We start from the raw sequence: 13,915 nt of genomic DNA, 5'->3' as shown, positions 1-13,915 counted from the left end.
CATAGGATGAATAAACAATACTCCAAACTGAAGCTCCATAGTACTTGTCAAACATAGAGAACTGATACTATATACTCATTGTTGTGGTGGGATTCCTCATGTCTAAGTCATTGTTAGAAAGAACTTTGGTCCATATCAGATGTTAGGTACTATATTTATTGAATATTATATGAATCCTATACATTAAAATGGCTAATTTGGATGCAATCAATGAGCTTCCTTTCTCAGAGATCAAATTATATTTCAACAAAATAATGTTGCAGGAATGCTACTCTTACCTGTTTCTAAGAAAATAAATGATTTCAGAACAATCTGAGATGGTGGGTGTCGAAGTCCTCTTTCTGGTGCTTTTTGTGGTGGACCGACCCAGTAGAGAGAGAGAGAGAGAACGTTGGTTAGACTCCCGTGCTTCTCTGAAGGTGATAGTGATACGACCTGGCCAGACCATACCTGAACAGACCTGCAGTTCTGTCCTACCACTCTGCCACTCCAACCTATCCAAGGTCCCATAAATAGGCTGTTTGAAACATTCACTGGCTTATTATTGTTCCATTGACGTAGATGCACTTCATCCCTGCCCTGACAGACAGACAGTAGCGGATAAAAATGGCATCCATTCATCGGACACACGAGACGACAGGCAGCCGGATATTCAGCTCTCCCCCCCCATCCCTCCTCCACTCATCTCCACCAACTCCTGCTCCTCTCGTCTCAAACATTTTATGTCCCTGTTGCTACAGATTGAGACAATATTGCAATAGGCCTAAACAAACAATGTCAGGTCTTGTTTAAGAGCTACAACAAACAGTGTGTTCCCTTTGGAATATTCCATCTCCGTTATAGTCCCAGAGCTGTCAAAGCCACCGAGCAGCAGGTGTTATTATTACACTGTACCTTAACCTTAGTCGATGTGAGTAGCGGAGAGAGTGACTGAACCCGGAGAAATGCAGAGGAACTGAGGGAGTAGTGGCTGTCTATCTAGACTTTATCTGTGCTCCCTCCCTACGTTTCCCTTTGTGTTGGTCTTTCTGAGACACACAGTCAGGCACGTACTGTAGGTCTACGTGAGTCAGTTAATAGTGTGATAGAGAGAGCAGTAAAAGTCACGACATTCTATCCTTATCTAACAGTTCTTCACTTCAAGGAAAATTCCATCCAAAAACAAGATTTTGGTATTTGTTTCATTAGTCCGAAATGTTTTGCATGTCAGGAATCAAGTTTTCAAGATATTACATTTTCAAAATACATACAGTACCGGTCAAAAGTTTGGACACACCTACTACTCATTCAAGGGTTTTTCTTTATTTTGTATTATTTCCTACATTGTAGAATAATAGTGAAGACATAAAAACTATGAAATAACACATATGGAATCATGTAGTAACCAAAAAAGTGTTAAACAAATCACAATATATTTTATATTTGAGATTCTTCAAAGTAGCCACCCTTTGCCTTGATGACAGCTTTACACACTCTTGGCATTCTCTCACTATTATTCTACAATGTAGAAAATGGTCAAAATGAAGAAAAACCCTGGAATGAGTAGGTGTGTCCAAACTTTTGATGGTGCACTTTGCATCATACCAGATGTATTTATGTATTTTGAAAGTGAAATATTTGTGAAAATTGATTGCTGACATGCAAAACATTTTGGGACTATATCAATAATGGACTAATGAAACAAATACCAAAATGTAATTTTGGGGTGGAAATTTTCTTTAATTGTCGTAGCAGCTGCAAGACGAGCACATCAATAACAGTTCTGAGAGTTGCAGATGGAAAAAGCAATAAAGGGAAATATTAGACAGTCATCCCTATGGGATCAGCACTCCACCACTCAGGGTTGAGTAAATGTGCTTTGTTTTCCAATTAAGTCTATGGGGCTGACAGAGAACCTGTGTAGGACAGAGTGTGTAAGTGAATTTGCATCAAATGTGTCACATCAGTAGTGTCACAGCTCACACACCACTGGCTCATGCTTGTTTGTATGTTTGTATTTGAGTGTGTCTCTGCATGTGTAAAAAATACAAAGGCCTACCTGTGTGCGTGTGTGTGCGTGTGTGTATGGTGTTAAGGGTCCCCTGGGTCTGGTGTGTAACAGGCTTAGGCAGGCTGTGAGGCATGGAGATATGAAACTGGGGACAGAGGACAGTTTCTCAGGGGATCAGACGCTGGATCACTACACCGTCGCTCTGTGGCACAGCATCCACCACGCAGAGGACAGCGAACACATACACACGCACACATTTTACATTTTAGTCATCTAGCAGACACTCTTATCCAGACCGATTCCAACTACTGTGTTCATCTTAAGGTAGCTGAGACAACCACATATCAAAGTCACAAACACACAGAGAGGCTGGCTGAGAAAGGCAGCAGAGATAACTAGACACTGTGAGAGCTGTGTAGGGATTAATTCACAGCCAGTGACTGATGCTGAGAAAGGCAGCAGAGATAACTAGACACTGTGAGAGCTGTGTAGGGATTAATTCACAGCCAGTGACTGATGCTGAGAAAGGCAGCAGAGGTAACTAGACACTGTGAGAGCTGTGTAGGGATTAATTCACAGCCAGTGACTGATGCCGAGAAAGGCAGCAGAGGTAACTAGACACTGTGAGAGCTGTGTAGGGATTAATTCACAGCCAGTGACTGATGCTGAGAAAGGCAGCAGTCTAGACACCATCTGTTAGGCTGGCACCTGTACTACAGCGATTGGAAATGTCAGCGAACAGCAGACACACTGAGGAAGGTGCAAGCCAATACTTCTGGTCTGCTACTAAGACATGTTCCCCTTGACAACACAACATAAAAACATCTCAAATCTCTCTACATCGAGGCCTTTTTAACATCTATATTATGTGGTTGTTTCACCTTGATCTAAGAATGGAAAAGTGAGTAATGAAAGGTGTTAGGACAGGAACAAGAAATCCCGCAACGACCTCAGAGTCAACAAAAGGACAATATAGGAATAAGGTGGAATCATATTACACAGGCTCAGACGCCCACCACATGTGGCAGGGGCTACAGTCTATTATAGATTACAAAGGAAGACCCAGTCATGATCTGCTCAATGATGCCTCTCTACCAGACAAACTCACTGCCTTTTATTCACGCCTTGACAATAACAAGACTGTACCGTGCGTGAGGGCCCCCAACTACCCAGAGGACTGGGTGATCTCGCTCTCTGAGAGCGACGTGAGTAAGGTCTTTAATGAGGTCAACAAACGCAAGGCCACGGAGCCGGACGGTATTCCAGGGCACGTTCTCAGAGCATGCGCAGATCAGCGTACAGGCACATTCACTGTAATTTTCAACCTCTCCTTGTCCCAGTCTGTAATCCCCACATGTTTTAAGATGATTACCATCATCCCTGTTCCTAAGAACTCTAAAGGCTTCAAGGCACAATGACTACCACCCTGTAGCACCGACATCTGTAATCATGAAATGCTTTGAAAGGCTGGTTATGACACACATCAACTCCACCATCCCAGACACCCTAGACCCACTCCAATTTACATACCACCCTAACAGATCCATAGATGACGCAATCTCAATTGCACTCCACACTGCCCTCAACCACCTAGATAGAGGAATACCTATCAATGAAGTCGGAAGTTTACATACACCTTAGTTAAAAACATTTAAACTCCGTTTTTCACAATTCCTGACATTTAATCCTAGTAAAAATGTTACGTATTAGGTCAATTAGCATCACCACTTTATTTTAAGAATGTGAAATGTCAGAATAATAGTAGAGAGAATGATTTATTTCTGCTTTTATTTCTTTCATCACATTCCCAGTGGGTCAGAAGTTTACATACACTCAATTAGTATTTGGTAGCATTGCCTTTAAAATTGTTTAACTTGGGTTAAACATTTTGGGTTGCCTTCGACAAGCTTCCCCCAATAAGTTAGGTGAATTTTGTCCCATTCCTCCTGACAGAGCTGGTGTAACTGAGTTAGGTTTATAGGTTTATAGGCCTCCTTGCTCGCTCACACTTTTTCAGTTCTGCCCACACATTTTCTATAGGATTGAGGTCAGGGCTTTGTGATGGCCACTCCAATACCATGACTTTGTTGTCCTTAAGACATTTTGCCACAAATTTGAAAGTATGCTTAGGGTCATTGTCCATTTGGAAGACCCATTTGCGACCAAGCTTAAACTTCCTAACTGATGTCTTGAGATGTTGCTTCAATATATCCACATAATTTTCCTGCCTCATGATGCCATCTATTTTGTGAAGTGCACCAGTCCCTCCTACAGCAAATGACCCCCACAACATGATGCTGCCACTCCCGTGCTTCACGGTTGGGATGGTGTTCTTCGGCTTGCAAGCATCCCTCTTTTTCCTCCAAACGTAACAATGGTCATTATGGCCAAACAGTTCTATTTTTGTTTCATCAGACCAGAGGACATTTCTCCAAAAAGTAAGATTTTTGTCCCCATGTGCAGTTGCAAACCGTGGTCTGGCCTTTTTATAGAGGTTTTGGAGCAGTGGCTTCTTCCTTGCTGAGCGGCCTTTCAGGTTATGTCGATATAGGACTCGTTTTACTGTGGATATAGATAATTTTGTCCCCGTTTCCTACAGCATCTTCACAAGGTCCTTTGCTGTTGTTCTGGGATTGATTTGCACTTTTCGCACCAAAGTACGTTCATCTCTAGGAGACAGAACGCGTCTCCTTCCTGAGTGGTATGACGGCTGCGGGGTCCCATGGTGTTTATATTTGCGTTCTATTGTTTGTACAGATGAATGTGGTACCTTCAGGCATTTGGAAATTGCTCCCAAGGATGAACCAGACTTGTGGAGGTCTACCATTTTTTTTTCTGAGGCCTTGGCTGATTTCTTTTCATTTTCCCATGATGTCAAGCAAAGAGGCACTAAGTTTGAAGGTAGGCCTTAAAATACATCCACAGGTACACCTCCAATTGACTAAAATGTTGTCAATTAGCCTATCAGAAGCTTCTAAAGCCATGACATCATTTTCTGGAATTTTCCAAACTGTTTAAAGGCACAGTTACCTTAGCATATGTAAACTTCTGACCCACTGGAATTGTGATACAGTGAATTATAAGTGAAATAATCTATCTGTAAACAATTGTTGGAAAAATGACTTGTGTCATGCACAAAGTAGATGTCCTAACCGACTTGCCAAAACTATAGTTTGTTAACTTCACTAGGGCAGCAGTCGGAATTTTTTATGAAAAGCGTGCCCATATTAAACTGCCTGCTACTCAGGCCCAGACGCTAGGATATGCATATAATTGGTAAATGTGGATAGAAACTCTCAAGTTTCCAAAACTGTTAAAATAATGTCTGTGAGTATAACAGAACTGATATGGCAGGTGAAAACCTGAGGAAAATCCATCCAGGAAGTACTATTATTTTGTTGAAAGTCTTAGGGCCCAGTTCACGATCTCTATGGCTTCTTCTACATGTGGCCAGTCTTTAGGCATTGTTTCAGGCTTTTACTCTGAAAAATTAGGGAGATACAGCACTTTCAATGAGTGGACAGTGGACATTTCCAGACATGAATCCAGCGTGTGGGAGCGCGCCTTTCTTGTTTTTCCTTTTCTATTGACAAAGCTTTTGTCCGTCCGGTTGAAATATTCTTGATTATTCATGACAAAAACAACCTGAGGATTTTAAACATCATTTGACATGTTTCTACGAACTTTTATTGTACTTTTTTGACATTTCGTCTGGATGTTGAGAGTATGCTTTGTGCCTTTGGATTACTGAACTAAACGCACCAACAAAACTGAGGTTTTTGGACATAAAGAGGGACATTATCGAACAAAATTAACATTTATTGTGTAACATGGAGTCCTGGGAGTGCCACCAGATGAAGATCAAAGGTTAGTGATTCATTTAATCGCTATTTCTGACTTTTGTGAGTCCTCTCCTTGGCCGGAAAATGTCTGTATGGTTTCTTGTGGCTAGGCGTTGTCCTAACATAATCGCATGGTGTGCTTTCGCCGTAAAGCCTTTTAGAAATCGGACACTGTGGTTGGATTTAAAATGGTGCATAATACTTGTATGTTTGAGGAATTTTAATTATGGGATTTCTGTTGTTTGAATTTGGCGCCCTGCAATTTCACTGGCTGTTGTCGAGGTGGGACACTAGCGTCCCAATGATACCAGAGAGGTTAACAAAGAATTTGTGGAGTGGTTGAAAAACGAGTTTTAATGACTCCAACCTAAGTGTATGTAAACTTCCGACTTCAACTGTATGTGAGAATGCTGGTCATCGAGTACAGCTCAGCGTTCTACACCATTGTCCCCTCCAAGCTGGTCACCAAGCTTAGGACCCTGGCATTGAAGAACTCCCTCTGCAACTGGATTCTGGACTTCCTGACGGGCTGCCCCCAGGTGGTGAGGGTAGGCAACAACACCTCCATCACGCTGACCCTCAAAATGGGGGATCCACATGGGTGTGTGCTTTGTCCCCTCGTGTACTCCCTGTTCGCCCATGACTGCGAGGCCACGCACGACTCCAACACTATCATCAAGTTTGCTGACGACACAACATTGGTAGGCCTGATCACCGGCGACGATGACACAGCCTACAAGGAGGAGGTCAGTGACCTGGCAGTGTGGTTTTGGGACAACAACCTCTCCCTCAACGTCAGTAAGACCAAGGAGCTGATAGTGGACTAGAGGAAACATTGACGGGGCTGCAGTGGAGGGGGTCAAGAGCTTCAATGGTCCACTCACACAGTCATAAAGAAGATGCAACAGCGCCTCTTCCCCCTCAGGAGGTTGAAAAGGTTTGGCATGGCCCCTCAATTCCTAAAAATGTTCTACAGCTGAACCATTGAGAGCATGTTGACTGGCTGCATCACTGCTTGGTATGCCAACTGCACCGCCCTCGATCGCATGGCTCTACAGAGGGTGGTGCGGAGAGCCCAGTACATCACTGGGACCGAGCTCCCTGCCATCCAGGACCTCTATAAGGCGGTGTGAAAGGAAGTCCTGGAAAATTGTTAAAGACTCCAGCCACCAAAGTCATAGACTGTTCTCTCTGCTTCCGCATGGCAAGCGGTACCGGTGCATCAAGTCTGACACCAACAGGCTCCTGAACAGCTTCTATCCTCAAGCCATAAGACTGCTAAACAGCTCACAGAACGGCTACATTGACTACCTGAGTTGACCATTGTATTTTATTTTTGCACTGACTCAAGACTCTACACTCACGCACACTGTCACTCCAACACACACATAACACATGCACACACATTTATACTGACTCCACACACACAATCATCATATACGAGGCTGCTACTCTGTTTATCATATATCCTGATGCCTAGTCACCTTACCACTGTACATATCTACTACTCCAGTATCCCTGCACATTGTAAATAAGAGTGTCTCAGTATGGGTTTGGTTGGGTCAGTGCAGTGCAGTGGGAGCTTTCATACCTCCTCTCCCAATGCTCCCTCCCTTTCTCCATCCACCACTCTTTTCGATGATTCTTTTTTAATTTTTTACCCCTTTTTTCTCCCCAATTTCGTGGTATTCAATTGGTAGTAGTTACAGTCTTTTCTCATCTCTGCAACTCCCGTACGGACTAGGGGCGAAGGTCGCGAGCCATGCGTCCACCGAAACACAACCCAACCAAGCTGCACTGCTTCTTGACACAATGCCCATCCAACCCGGAAGCCAGCCGCAGCAATGTGTCGGAGGAAACACCGTACACCTGGCAACAGTGTCAGCGTGCACTGCGCCCGGCCCGCCACAGGAGTCGCTAGTGCGCAATGAGACAATGATATCACTGCCGGCCAAACCCTCCCTAACCCGGACGACGCTATGCCAATTGTGTGCCGCCCCATGAGCCTCCCGGTCACGGCCGGCTGCGACAGAGCCTGGGCTCGAACCCAGAATCTCTAGTGGCACAGCTAGCACTGCGATGTAGTGCCTTAGACTAGAGGTTGACCGATTAATCGGAATGACTGATTAATTAGGGACGATTTCAAGTTTTCATAACAATCGGAAATCGGTATTTTTGGACGCTGATTTGGCCGATAAAAAAAAAAAATGTAACACCTTTATTTTAACTAGGCAAGTCAGTTAAGAACACATTCTTATTTTCAATGACGGCCTAGGAACGGTGGGTTAACTGCCTTGTTCAGGGGCAGAACGACAGATTTTTACCTTGTCAGCTCGGGGATTCAATCTTGCAACCTTACAGTTAACTAGTCCAACGCTCTAACCACCTGCTTTACATTGCACTCCACGAGGAGCCTGCCTGTTACGTGAATGCAGTAAGAAGCCAAGGTAAGTTGCTAGCTAGCATTAAACTTATCTTATAAAAAAACAATCAATCAATCATAATCACTTGTTAACTACACATGGTTGACGATATTACTAGTTTATCTAGCCTGTCCTGCATTGCATATAATCGCTTAGGTACACGTTGCTCCAACGTGTACCTAACCATAAACATCAATGCCTTTCTTAAAATCAATACACAAGTATATATTTTTAAACCTGCATATTAAGTTAATATTGCCTGCTAACATGAATTTCTTTTAACTAGGGAAAATGTGTCACTTCTCTTGCAACAGAGTCAGGGTATATGCAGCAGTTTGGGCCGCCTGGCTCGTTGCGACTGTGAAGACTATTTCTTCCTAACAAAGACAGCCGACTTCACCAAACGGGGGATGATTTAACAAAAGGGCATTTGCGAAAAAAGAACAATCGTTGCACGAATGTACCTAACCATAAACATCAATGCCTTTCTTAAAATCAATACACAGAAGTATATATTTTTAAACCTGCATATTTAGCTAAAATAAATACAGGTTAGCAGGCAATATTAATCAGGTGAAATTGTGTCACTTCTCTTGCGTTCATTGCACGCAGAGTCAGGGTATATGCAACAGTTTGGGCCGCCTGGCTCGTTGCAAACTAATTTGCCAGACTTTTACGTAATTATGACATAACATTGAAGGTTGTGCAATGTAACAGGAATATTTAGACTTATGGATGCCACCCGTTAGATAAAATACAGAACGGTTCCATATTTCACTGAAAGAATAAACGTGATAGTTTCCGGATTTGACCATATTAATGACCTAAGGCTCGCGTTTCTGTGTGTTATTATGTTCTAATTAAGTCTATGATTTGATAGAGCAGTCTGACTGAGCGATGGTAGGCACCAGCAAGCTCGTAAGCATTCATTCAAACAGCACTTTCGTTTTGTCGGCAGCTCTTCGCAATGCTTCAAGCATTGCGCTGTTTATGACTTCAAGCCTATCAACTCCCGAGATTAGGCTGGTGTAACCCATGTGAAATGGCTAGCTAGTTAGCGGGGTGCGCGCTAATCGCATTTCAAACTTCAAACGTGACTTGCTCTGCATGGGTAACGCTGCTTCGAGGGTGACTGTTGTCGATGTGTTCCTGGTTCGAGCCCAGGTAGGAGCGAGGAGAGGGACGGAAGCTATACTGTTACACTGGCAATACTAAAGTGCCTATAAGAACATCCAATAGTCAAAGGTATATGAAATACAAATTGTACAGAGAGAAATAGTCCTATAATTCCTATAATAACTACAACCTAAAACTTCTTACTTGGGAATATTGAAGACTCATGTTAAAAGGAACCACCAGCTTTCATATGTTCTCATGTTCTGAGCAAGGAACTTAAACGTTAGCTTTCTTACATGGCACATATTGCACTTTTACTTTCTTCTCCAACACTTTGTTTTTGCATTATTTAAACCAAATTGAACATGTTTCATTATTTATTTGAGGCTAAATATATTTTATTGATGTATTATATTAAGTTAAAATAAGTGTTCATTCAGTATTGTTGTAATTGTCATTATTAAAAATAAAAATAATCGGCCGATTAATCGGTATTGGCGGGTTTTTTGGGCCCTCCAATAATCGGTATCGGCGTTGAAAAATCATAATCGGTCGACCTCTACCTTTGACCACTGCGCCACTCGGGAGGCCTCTTTTCGCTGTTTCTATTGCTCACCTTCCCTATCTCCTTTGTCTCTCGCTCCACTTGATTACACAGCTATTCCCTCCCTGGTTGTTACTCTCTGTCCTTAGTTTACTTATTCTTTTTCACACCCATTGCCCTCTCTCTCTACCCACTGTCCCTCCCTTCCTGGCTACCTTCTTTCTCCAAACTCCTCCCAGATCTCTCCCTCCCAGTTATGTAACAGTTGGAATGGTAGCAGCCGCTCGGCCCCAGTGCTCCATAAACCCGATTCCTCATCCTGCTCTTTCTCCCCCACCTCCTCCTCAAGGCTAGAGTTCACCCAAACACACTGACACAGCTGGCTGCCTGTAGCACCCCCTCAGAGGATGACAGCTACAGTCTGCTCCACGCACGCATACACACACTACAAACACAAATTTAACTCTGGTCACGAGCTCGCTAATTGTCTTCCTTCCATTGAAAATGACTGGCGATGGTAGCTAGGTCGCTGATACTGTCGGCAAATGTGCACCCTAGGTTATTCAAATCAAATCCAAGTTTATTTGTCACGTGCGCCGAATACAACAGGTGTAGACCTTACAGTGAAATGCTTACTTACAGGCTCTAACCAATAGTGTGAAAAAAAGGTATATGTGCGTGTGTGTGTGTAGGTAAGTAAAGAAATAAAACAACAGTAAAAAGACATTTGAAAATAAGAGTAGCAAGGCTATATACAGACACCGGTTAGTCAGGCTTATTGAGGTAGTATGTACATGTGGGTATGGTTAAAGTGACTATGCATATATGATGAACAGAGAGTAGCAGTAGCGTAAAAAGAGGGGTTGGCGGGTGGTGGGAGACAATGCAGATAGCCCGGTTAGCCAATGTGCGGGAGCACTGGTTGGTCGGGCCAATTGAGATAGTATGTACATGAATGTATAGTTAAAGTGACTATGCATACGAGATAAACAGAGAGTAGCAGCAGCGTAAAAGAGGGGTGGGGGGGTGGGGCACACAATGCAAATAGTCCGGGTAACCATTTGGTTACCTGTTCAGGAGTCTTATGGCTTGGGGGTACAAACTGTTGAGAAGCCTTTTTGTCCTAGACTTGGCACTCCGGTACCGCTTGCCATGAGGTAGTAGAGAGAACAGTCTATGACTGGGGTGGCTGGGGTCTTTGACAATTTTCAGGGCCTTCCTCTGACATCGCCTGGTGTAGAGGTCCTGGATGGCAGGCAGCTTTGCCCCAGTGAAGTACTGGGCCGGACGCACTACCCTCTGAAGTGCCTTGCGGTCGGAGGCTAAGCAATTGCCGTACCAGGCAGTGATGCAACCAGTCAGGATGCTCTCGATGTTGCAGCTGTAGAACCTTTTGAGGATCTCAGGACCCATGCCAAATCTTTTTAGTTTTCTGAGGAGGAATAGGCTTTGTCGTGCCCTCTTCACGACTGTCTTGGTGTGTTTGGACCATTCTAATTTGTTGTTGATGTGGACACCAAGGAATTTGAAGCTCTCAACCTGCTCCACTACAGCCCCGTCGAAGAGAATGGGGACATGCTCGGTGCTCCTTTTCCTGTAGTCCACAATCATCTCCTTAGTCTTGGTTATGATGACGGATAGGTTGTTATTCTGGCACCACCCGGCCAGGTCTCTGACCTCCTCCCTATAGGCTGTCTCGTCGTTGATCAGGCCTACCACTGTTGTGTCATCAGCAAACTTAATGATGGTGTTGGAGTGCCTAGCCATGCAGTCGTGGGTGAGCAGGGAGTACAGGAGGGGACTGAGCACGCACCCCTGGGGAGCTCCAGTGTTGAGGATCAGCGTGGCAGATGTGTTGCTACCTACCCTCACCACCTGGGGGCGGCCCGGCAGGAAGTCCAGGATCCAGTTGCAGAGGGAAGCACAATTGGTTAGGAGACCGTAAAACGGCGCCCATCTTCTCAGGCGCCATTACTGTAGTTCCTTCATAAATAGAGCAGGTGTCTGTGCATGTCTGGACATGTGTGTGCGTGTGAGAGAGAAAAAAAGGGGAGACAGTGGCAAGAATGGCACAAACTGGTTACTGTAAACAGCCTGGCCGCGCACCGGTCTACTGGAAACAGCCTGGCCGCGCACCGGTCTACTGGAAACAGCCTGGTCTACTGTAAACCGCGCACCGGTCTACTGGAAACAGCCTGGCCGCGCACCGGTCTACTGGAAACAGCCTGGCCGCGCACCGGTCTACTGGAAACAGCCTGGCCGCGCACCGGCCTACTGGAAACAGCCTGGCCGCGCACCGGCCTACTGGAAACAGCCTGGCCGCGCACCGGCCTACTGGAAACAGCCTGGCCGCGCACCGGTCTACTGGAAACAGCCTGGCCGCGCACCGGTCTGCTGTAAACAGCCTGGCTGCTGTAAACAGCCTGGCTGCTGTAAACAGCCTGGCTGCTGTGGTCTGCTGTAAACAGCCTGGCTGCTGTGGTCTGCTGTAAACATCCTGGCTGCTCTGGCCTGCTGTAAACAGCCTGGCTGCTCCGGTCTGCTGTAAACCGCCTGGCTGCTCTGGTCTACTGTAAACCGCCTGGCTGCTCTGGTCTACTGTAAACCGCCTGGCTGCTCTGGTCTACTGTAAACCGCCTGGCTGCTCTGGTCTACTGTAAACCGCCTGGCTGCTCTGGTCTACTGTAAACCGCCTGGCTGCTCTGGTCTACTGTAAACCGCCTGGCTGCTCTGGCCTACTGTAAACAGCCTGGCTGCTCTGGTCTACTGTAAACAGCCTGGCTGCTGTAAACAGCCTGGCTGCTGTGGTCTGCTGTAAACAGCCTGGCTGCTGTGGTCTGCTGTAAACAGCCTGGCTGCTGTGGTCTGCTGTAAACAGCCTGGCTGCTGTGGTCTGCTGTAAACAGCCTGGCTGCTGTGGTCTACTGTAAACAGCCTGGCTGCTCTGGCCTGCTGTAAACATCCTGGCTTCTCTGGCCTGCTGTAAACATCCTGGCTTCTCTGGCCTGCTGTAAACAGCCTGGCTGCTGTGGTCTGCTGTAAACATCCTGGCTGCTCTGGCCTGCTGTAAACAGCCTGGCTGCTCTGGTCTGCTGTAAACAGCCTGGCTGCTCTGGTCTGCTGTAAACAGCCTGCCAATGTGGTCTGCTGTAAACCGCCTGGCTGCTCCGGCCTGCTGTAAACATCCTGGCTGCTCCGGCCTGCTGTAAACAGCCTGGCTGCTCCGGTCTACTGTAAACCGCCTGGCTGCTCTGGCCTGCTGTAAACCGCCTGGCTGCTCTGGTCTACTGTAAACCGCCTGGCTGCTCTGGTCTACTGTAAACCGCCTGGCTGCTCTGGTCTACTGTAAACCGCCTGGCTGCTCTGGTCTACTGTAAACCGCCTGGCTGCTCTGGCCTACTGTAAACAGCCTGGCTGCTCCGGTCTACTGTAAACCGCCTGGCTGCTCCGGTCTACTGTAAACCGCCTGGCTGCTCTGGTCTACTGTAAACAGCCTGGCTGCTCTGGTCTACTGTAAACAGCCTGGCTGCTCTGGTCTACTGTAAACAGCCTGGCTGCTCTGGTCTACTGTAAACAGCCTGGCTGCTCCGGTCTACTGTAAACAGCCTGGCTGCTCTGGTCTACTGTAAACAGCCTGGCTGCTCTGGTCTACTGTAAACAGCCTGGCTGCTCCGGTCTACTGTAAACCGCCTGGCTGCTCTGGTCTACTGTAAACAGCCTGGCTGCTCTGGTCTACTGTAAACCGCCTGGCTGCTCTGGTCTACTGTAAACAGGTCCAGGGGAGAGGCAGGGGCACCCAGCTACAGTCTCCTATGTTATTAAACTGCTCTGGGCTTCTGACACAGACACACACACACACACACAAATAGCTATAGGAACACACAGTACACACACAACACAAACATTTCTAAATGCATCCATCACAACAGGCCTAATGGGTAGCTCTCGGCACTATGGGAGTATGTCTGGGGATGGGTGACTCTACTGCTTCACTGCCTTG

General features: G+C 45.9%; 1 protein-coding gene across 7 annotated transcripts in view; it reads right to left on the bottom strand.

The window, feature by feature from the left end:
• Window positions 1-13,915, bottom strand: part of rhobtb4 (Rho related BTB domain containing 4) — a 72,067-nt gene that overhangs the window by 28,680 nt on the left and 29,472 nt on the right. For 3 of the 7 annotated variants that reach the window (XM_045706688.1, XM_045706687.1, XM_045706683.1), the window contains one exon: window positions 279-347. The exons of 3 other annotated variants lie outside the window; for them this stretch is intronic. Coding sequence is in view for 1 of the 4 variants with exons in the window: in XM_045706683.1 (XP_045562639.1) it covers window positions 279-347 (69 nt within the window). In the remaining 3 variants the exon portion in view is untranslated. Of the gene's footprint in view, window positions 1-278; window positions 348-894; window positions 981-13,915 lie in introns of those variants that run through there. One more of the 7 variants, XM_045706689.1, reaches the window with a different exon arrangement.

The sequence above is a fragment of the Salmo salar genome, chromosome ssa24 (assembly GCF_905237065.1).
Source record: "Salmo salar chromosome ssa24, Ssal_v3.1, whole genome shotgun sequence".
Taxonomy (NCBI): Eukaryota; Metazoa; Chordata; class Actinopteri; order Salmoniformes; family Salmonidae; genus Salmo; species Salmo salar.
This window is presented reverse-complemented; position numbering and strand designations above follow the sequence as displayed.